Source organism: Rhinichthys klamathensis, unplaced genomic scaffold (genome assembly GCF_029890125.1).
Source record: "Rhinichthys klamathensis goyatoka isolate OS25496 unplaced genomic scaffold, OSU_Roscu_1.1 h1tg000561l_1, whole genome shotgun sequence".
NCBI classification, from domain to species: Eukaryota; Metazoa; Chordata; class Actinopteri; order Cypriniformes; family Leuciscidae; genus Rhinichthys; species Rhinichthys klamathensis.
In genome coordinates, this window is record NW_026607027.1 from 773,138 (window position 1) to 783,914 (window position 10,777).

The window sequence follows — 10,777 nt, forward strand, 5'->3', positions numbered from 1 at the left end:
CTCGCAACATTAGACTCCTGGACTACATAATGCTTGAGTGGAAAATCACTTGGTGTGAAAAAGTGTGCTTTGTTGTGTGGAAATGAGCTTCAAAGAGAGCTCTTAACCGGCCTTCTGCAACCAGGCACACAAGTACAGGATGTTCACATCACATTAATGAGTGACCTCAAACAAAGATGATTTACAATATAAAACCAGTCTATTTTCTTAGTCAGGTTTTTTTTTTTTTTTGCTTCTTAAGTTCAGACATCACAGACAGTTTCAGTTGAATTATGAAGCAGACAGATACTTTAGTACATATTTTCATATTCAGTCTGGAAACAAATTGCTTGTCAACAATGTGTAACATCTGTGTAGATAAATTAGAAGGACATCGTCTTTCTTCCCATTCGTGCTGAACACATTCTGTGGAGCATATATCTGGAGCATGTTAGATAATATTACAGCACTTTGTTTCATTACCTCATCCATGACTACCAGGTCCCTACCATGATATTTCGGTGACTTCGCCCATCAAACTTTCACCTGAGACTATTCAATTTTATGTCATTGACTTGTAAGGTAAGTAATTAACTTCAGATTCGATTTAATATAGACTGTCTCTCAAAAATGATTAATAAATAAAAGGCAGCACAGTTCAAGGGCATTTAGTGAACATATAGGCAATATAGTTTAATTAAATATAGTATGATTTCTAAATCAAGAAAAGCATTTATTTAATATTATAGATATCATAAAATAAACCTTATAATTAATAAAGCATTTATTTCAGACTGAGTGTTGTTTTTATATTTAGGAATAAGTCGCTGGAACAGTTTTGTACAGCCTCTCACCACAAGGAGGAAAACATAGAGACGGTTATACGCCACAGATCACAACTTCCAACCAAACAGAGAGGACGCATCTCGCCGGCCAGATTTGTGATTATGGAAACCAAACCTAACAGTAGAATGGACACTGAGAACACTTCTCTCGTTGATTCTACAGATATGATGACGGAAGTTAGTAATTTAATAGAGAAATATACGGACGGGAGTTTTGGGCAGGGCAGGGTCTCCGTGCGTAATTTAGGACACGCGGGTTCTTTACGCAGCAGCGCGGCTGGATCAAGCAGTGAGGCTCTGGATCAACTATCTCTGCTTGACTTGCCTCTCGGTACCAAAACGTACACTGACCACATGGATGAATTTCTGAAAGTTGAAACCGGACAGTGGAGCGCAAAAGCGCTTCTGCCCAAGGAGACAGATGTTCTGGGTAGTGCGTTTATCAAAGATGAGAAAGAACAGTCTCTCATTATGGAGCCACCCAACACTGATTTCGACGTCGGCTTAAACATCAGCGCCTTGGAAAGCTGCTACGACTCTACCCTAAGGAAACAGCAGTGTGGGTTTATTGAGGAGTCTTCAGCTTTGAGGCTCTCATCTCAAGCTGCCCAACAGGTAGTTGTGGAGAGTTCCTCTAACTTTCAGTTGAACATGAATCAACCTACATTGGTTTTGCCACCTCAGAGAAGAGTATCGCCTTCTCTAGGCAGGGGTGTGTTGAATTTCGATGGAACGAGCGCAGCTCCCATGATGTCCAAAACGGACTTTTCTAAATGGGTGTCCGCCACGGACTCTCCGTTCTGGTATCAGTCCACTAGTGTGAATGAAGAGCACGCTGGATATTCTTCACCAGATGCCTTCATCCCGCGCTCACGTACTGTCTACTCTGCTTTCCCAGGGTAAGAACGACGCCATGTACGCTGTGCGCTATTCTGAATTGAGTTTAAGCAACATGACGCATAACTGCATGAATTAAAAGAAGCAGAATTGAAATGGTGCGTGTAGTTTTAAGTTTATAATTAAAAAACAATAAGTGATAAGAAAAAATTACACACAAAAATTGGGGTAATAATAATAATTTTTTTTCTGCAATGTCACCTATAGAAATTTCCATTTATTTATATTTCGTTATATTTAATAAATTCACTTTATTAATTTTATGGCACATGATGGAACAACATGTCCCAGAGTGCTCTACTTTACCCCAAAGTCTTTCAAATGGAGTCGACTATGAAGAAGGTTTACAAGATGGAGACAGAAGATTTAAAAAGTCATCTGTTTTTGTAAAAAAAATAAAAAATAATAATAATAATAAAAAAGTTTACTTTGAATTCCTCTTATGAATTGAACGGGGATCACTAAAAAATATCAACACAGGCTCATTGGAGAAACGTAGCTATACCTGTACTGTACGTGCCAACATTTTTGCAAAACGCAAAATACATACTACCAATATATGAATATCTGCCGTTTCCAACAGAAATTAACACTATAGAGTCAGTAAAACAAGCCCTTTTAATCGTTTTCACACACAATTATGATTACAGGGGCAGTTTATGGATTAATAACTTGCGGCACCCTTGCACAATTATGTTATGACCTCAAAACACCTTTTATAGTGTATGATTTGAAAAGGAACATATTTTGGAGTTTGCATAATTAGCTCCATATGTTCGGTTTTATTGACACACCAAGCTTGCTCGGTACTAGTTCAGCTGGTACAGAATTGTATAGGCCTACTTGTGATGCGGTGAGCTCGGGTACGAATCCCGTGAAAGACGAGTCACATAAAAGAGCTCAAAGTCAAGAGTTCAAAAACAAACTATAATGCCATTGTTACGATTGTGTTTTATGTCACATTTGTGCTTTTGTTAACACTGTCTGGTAAGTTTAGAGTTTAGTGTAGGTGTACGTTATTTTAAAATGGAGCACTAAGGTTTTTATAGCGGCACTCACCGGACATTTCAATCCAGAACTGCCAAGATCGGGTTGGAACTGCGGTGAAAAGTAGGCTACAAACTTCAAGGTAAAAAAAAAACCCCCAAAAAAACCTTGCTATATTCACGTTCATCTTTTCACGAAAAAACTAAACACGCTTTTAGCTCACTGGACATTTCTATTTGAAACTGTCGCTAAACGTGCAGGAAGCAACGTATTTTGCGTTTTGCTAAAATGTTGCGACAGGTACGTTTTTCTAATGAGCCTGGGCTAAAAAATATAGAATCATATTTTAGTTATCCTCAAATCAGGCATCTAAATCAAGGGAGCTTAATTCTGCTTCTAAAAACTACATTCCTCTTGCACATTTTACATCATATCAGAACCAGCACATTAAGGTTTTGGGATCCACTTTGTGTGTGACCCCGAACCAAATTGGTTTTTGTTTTCAGAAGCAATACTGAGCACATCTAGTTTAGCACTGAATGAGCGAACCATTATCATTAATCAGATGGTCAAAGGTTAGAACATACTGAACTTGCCCTTCTTAGTATATATGGACCACTTGTGGAAATGTGGTTATTATTTTATACTATTTGGTCCAAATACATTTTTAATCCACTGTCATTTAGGATTTGTTTGGGTTATATCATCAAGATAACATTGTGTCTTGCTTCTATTTAGGGTTCCATCTCAAAGAGTGTGTGTTATATGTGGAGACGAGGCTTCGGGTTGTCACTATGGAGTTCTTACCTGTGGAAGCTGCAAGGTGTTTTTCAAGAGAGCTGTTGAGGGTGAGCAACATTGTAATCATTTAGTCAAAATAGTATTATCTAGAGTATATTGAAGACCCAATGAAGTCTGCAGACTGCAGTTTCTCTCCTGTGGTGATGTATCTCGTGAACAGGAAACTTTCTAAACAGGAAGTTTGGGCGGGACATACAGTATCTAGGACCAGCCAATAGGCTTTAGTTATGTCACAGCCATGAGCACAATTTGCTACTTGCCAATTGAAAGCAGATCGTATCGGGACCAGGACAATCTCAGTCTTGAATTGCAAGACTGAACATTTTACATGTGCACATGTTCTAAATGTCAGTTTTGGCAACTTTAAGGCACGATCACCGTGATTTTGCCAAGTAAAACATATTTTGTTGATCCTGGAGCAACATTCCTGTCTGCAAATCCCTGACCCTAGCCATAACCTATCCCTAAAATTTGAGGGAAACTATCGGTGAGTAACACTGACGTAGAAGCACCTAACCCTGGCTGTAAGGCTGAACTTGACATAAACGGTAAACATGGGGGTTTTAATATTTTCAGTGCTTTGTAAAGTGTTGTTGCAAACAGGAGTTTTATTTCCTGTTTCAAAGAGCGTCAGCCATGGCAGTGTCCCAGAAGATGGTAATTATCATTTGGACCAATGTTCACAGTGTTCTTTCTTTTTATTCTTATCACTGAGGACAGATATGTAAGAGCCACTATGTCTGACCATGGCCATGTCACTATGCCCTGTCAGCCTTGCTTCAAACCAATTCGCTCTGTGCCTTTTCCGCTGTACTCTCCAAATCGCCTTCCTTTAAAAAAAAAAAAAAACCTGACAGTCATTCATAAGTTTAATTATGTTTTCCCTCTTGTCTAGGTCACCATAACTACCTGTGTGCGGGACGAAATGACTGCATTGTTGATAAAATCAGGAGAAAGAATTGTCCCGCATGTCGTCTTAGAAAGTGCTATCAGGCAGGGATGATGCTTGGAGGTATCACTGTTTCTTTATATTATGCTTTGTATTTATACATTAACTATATATAATTTGTCAAGCTTCTTAGACTTAATAGACATTAATGGGCAGTTCAAATGTTATATGTTTTATATATATGTTGAAATGTTGAATATTTTCCAAAGTCCAATCTTAAGTATAGTTGTTAACTCTTTTTAATTCTTCATTTATTAACCCTCATGTTGTTCTAAACCCTAAATGACTTTCTTTCTTCAGTGAAACATAAACAGAGATGTTTAGCAAGCTGCTTATTTATGTACAGTGAAAGTCAATAAGGACTAGGGCTAAAGTTTCTTGGGGGAACAGAACATTTGCGAGAGGACGCAAAAGCATTGACAAATATTTTTTCCCCCATCTTATATATTTTTTCCCTTCACCATGTCCCTTTAGGGGCTCCGTATAAAACTTCTGAAGTCATATAATTTTTTTGGCAGTGCAAAATAGCAAATAGATAGCGATATATGCTAAATACACTGTAAAAAGCAACAAAAAGTATTTTAAGTGTAAATTGTTGTTACATGCTATCCTTAATCTTACCCACTAAACACTTTCCCCCCACTATTAAACACCCATTAGGCGATTTATTTCCACTTTTCGTATGTTTTCTTAATTTCTTTTAACATAAATGGTATTAGAAAAAGAGAGAGGAATGAGTTTGGAAAAAGCGGATTCGAACTCGGGTCGGTTGTGTCAAAATCTAACACTACCGACCTTACTCTCCACGCCACAAATCCTGTTATCACATCGATTTCTTTAGTAATTTTGTCTGCTTAGTCAGAAAACGGTAGACGGAGTTAGTGTAAATAGCCTCTGCAAACAAGGCGGGATATTTGCACTACGTGTCATTTTTCTGTGAGGAACAGACTGAAATCTCAAATTTCGTTGATGCTTGTTGAGCCCCAGTCCTCATTCACTTTAATTGTTCGTAAACAGCAGCCTGGACATTGTGCTAAATTGAACTAAAACATAAAACAATAATGACAACAACATAAACATAAAGTTTTAACCAACATGAGGAAGAGTAAGGATACGTTTGGGTATACTTTTCCTTAATTTGAAGAGAACTAAATTGAAATTATGAGCATCATAAAGATCCTTAAGCTTCCACCCTAAAGTAATTAATATTATAATGTTCAGTAGCATATGGAAGTTCAATAAGATGGACGAGATGATCAAGATAAGCCTGCATTTGCGTGTTTCAGGCCGTAAGATGAAGCGGTTTGCGAATCTGAAGCTCATGGGGATGAGTCCATTGTTGAGGTTCCAGGGTCCGTTCTCCCTGATGGCTGACGGTCAAACGGTGTCCTCCCTGCCCTGTATGCCAGCCATGCGTGAGCTGCAGCTGACCCCGCAGATAATCAGCATCCTGGAGAGCATTGAGCCACAGGTGGTCTACTCTGGCTACGACAGCTCGCAACCAGAGCTTCCCCACCTTCTCCTCAACAGTCTCAACAGGCTCTGTGAGAGGCAGCTGCTCTGGATCGTCAGATGGTCCAAGTCTCTTCCGGGTAACACCTTTACAATCAGCCTAACAAGCATTTTAGAGACTAGCGTTCATGGTTCATCACCATCTGAATGACTTTGAGATCAAACCAAAGCACAGACAATGGAGCTCTTCATAATCGTACCATGCTGTGAGTTCTAAGGCTTTACTAAAGATTTTTCTTGGTCATCTGTGTTTTCAACAGGTTTTCGCAATTTGCACATCAACGACCAGATGACGCTAATCCAGTATTCCTGGATGGGTTTAATGTTGTTCTCCCTGGGTTGGAGAAGTTTCCAGAATGTCACAACTGATTACCTGTACTTTGCACCCGATCTGGTCTTGAGCCAGTAAGTAACAGTAAAATCAATTAATTCAAAAGGCCCTGATACACTTTAAGCAAAATTGAAGAATGAACTGGAGTGACGTCATTTCGAACAAAATCAGGCCAAAACAATGTTCATTCAAGAGTTCAAAACAGGTTGAGCATTGGTCCTTAGCGATTACGTAATAGGTAGGTGTGTCTCTATAAGGCTCCGCCTTCTTAGATGTAGAAATATTCTCCGGTTCATTTCTTCTGTTCAGTCCGTCAAGGTCAGATGACAAAACATGAATACACTGAAGAGCTGCTTTATAGTTTAAGCTGAAGTCGTAATTGTAATTGAAAGTGACAGCGTGACTGTTTTTTCATGTTTAATACTGTAAATCTATATAAATAAACGTGACGTGACTGGAGTGCCGAACCACTGAGCTCCACATCGCTAAAATGCTTCCTTAACTGTTTTTTTCACCGCTGCCATTTTGTTGTTTAATTAAGAGGATAGCGGACAGTGTATGTATACATTTCTATATATATATATATATATATATATATATATATGATGTTTGCTAAAATTATACCACTGCTCAGGTATTTCAAACTTGAAGCCTTGAAGCAAGAACAATAAAGAACTTCATTTCTAGTATATCAGGGGCTTTATTACCTAACTTTACATATAACAACACACACCATTTTCTGATGGTATTGTACCTTTTTTCACTGATAAAAAAGAGAGAGAACTATTTCATACACTAATTGTGGCCTGCCATGTACACTCACCTAAAGGATTATTAGGAACACCATACTAATACTGTTTGACCCCCTTTCGCCTTCAGAACTGCCTTAATTCTACGTGGCATTGATTCAACAAGGTGCTGAAAGCATTCTTTAGAAATGTTGACCCATATTAATAGGATAGCATCTTCTTTCCCATTCTGACATTCAGTTTGGAGATCAGGGGATTGTCTTGACCAGGACCACAACCCTAAATGCATTGAAGCAACTGCCATGTGATTGGTTGATTAGATAATTGCATTAATGAGAAATTGAACAGGTGTTCCTAATAATCCTTTAGGTGAGCGTAGATCTTAATAGCTACATTCAATAAACAGGTACTGACAGACATTGATATATGCATATATACTCAGTCAAGCTCTTTATATTTTAGTGATCAACTGAGGAGGTCTCCGATCTACGACTTGTGCTTGGGGATGCAGTTTGTTCCACAGGAATTCGCCAACTTGCAAGTGTCCAGGGAAGAGTTTCTGTGCATGAAGGCTTTGATACTCCTCAACACTGGTGATAAATCCTCTGGGTTTTCTCTATGACACATAAAACTCTCACTGTCTGACCCTGTACAGGTCAGATCGGTCTTCCAGAATGGAATATTAACAATCTGGACCATTTTAAACCAATGGCTTCATGCCAGTACGCAGGGATAGACAAGAGATACGTGTTTGGCAGACTGCGAGACCTTGAAAATCCAAACTAAGTTCCAATTCCAAGCTAACATTTTTCAAATTAGATCAACATTAATGCCAAAGAAGCCTTACAATTGTGCTGACTACAACATGACTATATTGATAGAACACTGTGAAACTAGTCAATTATAACATGACCCTTGGCAGATTGTGTGTATATGCTACTGGTGATGTTTCAACATTGATGTGTTTGTGGCAGTTCCTCTGGAGGGCCTGAAGAGTCAGACGCAGTTTGATGAAATGAGACAGAACTACATCTGTGAGTTGACGAAAGCCATCCAGCTGAAGGAGAAAGGAGTGGTGGCCAGCTCACAGAGATTCTACCACCTGACCAAACTCATGGACGGCATGCACGAGGTACACAGCAGGAGCTATAGGCTAAATATACATGGGTCATTCTCAGAAATGCTTGACAGTTTCAGGATTTAAAAATGAATAAATACATAAATAATCATTTGAAAAGGTAGACATGGAAGCTTGTTTCTGCCACTGACTTTATAACTCGCAATTCTGAGAAAAAAAAGTCAGAATTGCCAACCCGATCATTTCTTACGTATTTTATGATGGCGGATAATTCGTACGAATTCATACGACCTCACTTGAATTTTTGCTAAATCGTACATATTTTACGAGTTGCCCAATACGAATGACCTACCCCTGACCCCGCCCCTTACCCTACCCATCACTGGGGTTTGGACAAATTGTACAAATTGGTTGTGAGATAGCGTTGGAATTGCGAGTTATCACGCAATTCTGAGAGAAAAATAAAGTCAAAATTGCAAGATAAAAAGTCTTTAATAACCTTTATATATTTTTTATTCAGTGGTGGAAACAAGCTTCCATAGGTAGCTGCTGAGTCATCTCACAAAATCCTATTTTCCTGTTCTCAGAAACATATCCCTTTAAAGCCTGACATGAAAAAATAGTCTACAAAATCTTTTTTCTATGCTACCGTTTATTGAACCTTTAGACAAAAACATGTTTTTTTTTGTTGCACATATTTTATACATCAGGCTTTTATGGCTCACATAGTGTATTAGGAGAATATAAAAACAAAACAAAATCATTTTTGAAGTTTTATTCAGAGGCACAAATGCAATTTGGTGGAGTTGCTGAAATTTACATGGCCAAAAAGTAAGATCTGATACCTTGTACTGATGTAAATTGCACATAAATAAATTTTTCCCCTCTTTATCTCAGAATAATAGACAGTAATAATAATAGTAAGTTGATATTTAAATGCTTAATTTATGATCAAAGATTTGTACAATGACGATTGAGAGATGCCTGATTTTAACATTTTTTTAAGAAATTATGTATGGATAATCAAGTAAAACCAAGTTTCTTCAGTCTAGTAAGTGTTCATCATGAAATTTTACCAACATTTTACCAGCAATTCTTATGTTTACTTTTTAAAAACCACAGCAAAAAGGCAGATGTACCAAGATCTGAAGGGGGACATTTTTAGAATGATATTAAAAGGCTTTTTACTTGCTAAAAAATGATAATCTATCAATCAGACGACAGAAGGAATGTAATAGATTGTGTACAACAGATTTTTCAGAGCAGTTTCAATCATGTTTTCATAATTTAAAGGCCATGTTTTTTCAGAACACACAGTGATAAGCTGTGTGAAGTCAGTGTAAAATACATCAAATGAATATTTCATCGCACAAATGTGTAAAACACGATATGAAATAGGTCGCATAACAGCTTTATTCACGCCATCACTTGTTATACGTATATCAGAATGTGTAAAACACGATAGGAGAGCTTGAAGAGTGACGTTGACTTTATCTTTGTGTAGATTGTAAAGAAGGTCAATCTCTACTGTCTGAGCACATACATCCAGGCGGACGCCATGAAGGTGGAGTTTCCGGAGATGATGTCAGAGGTCATTGCGTCACAGCTGCCGAAAGTGCTTGCGGGGATGGTCAGACCCCTCCTGTTTCACAACAAGTGAAGCCATGTGATCCAGACAGTATGCTTGGGTCTGGGACTCATCGTGTCTCTGGTGTACGTGCGCCACATCTAGTTAATGTAGACACGCATCTTTCCATACACAATTCCTCCCCTTTTAATAGTCACAAGTTCTGACCTGATGTGTTAGTTGAAAATACACAATTTTTCAATAGGAGTAAAACTAATAATAATAATTCACAGTCCAATCATAAAGAGAGAATATAATCTGCTATTTCATTAAACCCTGCTATCGAATTCTACAAAACATGGCAATCTTTGAGCATTTTTGTGATAACTTAAGACAGACTGTGTTTGCATTTGGCAGGTTTGGTTTGATTAAAATTAACTCTGGTGTGATTGCTCTGTTAGTGCAGTTCAGTGTGAACGCTGCCATCCCAACCCTGGTGCGCAACAAACAAGCGGGCCGTCTTTTCAGAGCCACTTCCAAATAAACTCTGGTCCAGTTCAACTGAAATATGAACGCAACACGGACCAAAGACACCTAAACGAAGCAAAAACAGGTCGTGACGTCACAAGACATGACCCTAAAAAGGACAGAATGCTCAGATGTTGCCCATTACAGTCCAGTCTTCTTGCAGCAGATCTTCGTTTGTGTGCAAACAGAGGAATTCCCTGTGCTGTTTTGACTCCTTTACACATTTTTTAAACTCTTCCTGAGTTCTCAGCTGGTGCCATCCTATAGCACATTTAGCCCAGCACACAGCATTGTTTTCATTGTTCAGTAAGTTTCATCGCAAAATATACGTCATAAAAGCTGTGTTTTTTTGTATCTTTAGGTTCTGTGTTAAAAATGACAGAGTGAACGCTAAGTGAAACAAGACTAAATGTATAATTTTCTGTTTTGGTCTGGACCAAAAGAACCAAGAGAAGTAAACTACAAGTGTGAGCACATAACTGTGCAAAAATGTTATGTGAAGTCATTTCTTTTTCCATGTAATTCTTGACTGTTACTAAAATTTCCAGATATTT

General features: G+C 38.2%; 1 protein-coding gene across 2 annotated transcripts; it reads left to right on the forward strand.

Annotated features, from left to right (window-relative positions):
* Positions 1-297: 297 nt before the first annotated feature.
* On the forward strand, positions 298-10,159 carry pgr (progesterone receptor). Of its 2 annotated transcripts, XM_056239380.1 has the most exons (9): positions 298-561; positions 797-1,723; positions 3,447-3,556; positions 4,405-4,521; positions 5,745-6,050; positions 6,231-6,375; positions 7,513-7,643; positions 8,025-8,182; positions 9,633-10,159. In XM_056239380.1, exons 2-9 carry the CDS (start codon positions 927-929, stop codon positions 9,786-9,788), a joined length of 1,920 nt encoding a protein of 639 aa, XP_056095355.1. In that variant the 5' UTR covers positions 298-561; positions 797-926; the 3' UTR covers positions 9,789-10,159. The 2 variants fall into 2 exon arrangements, with proteins under 2 accessions (XP_056095355.1, XP_056095356.1); XM_056239381.1 differs by lacking the exons at positions 8,025-8,182; positions 9,633-10,159 and adding an exon at positions 7,706-7,993.
* Positions 10,160-10,777: the final 618 nt, after the last annotated feature.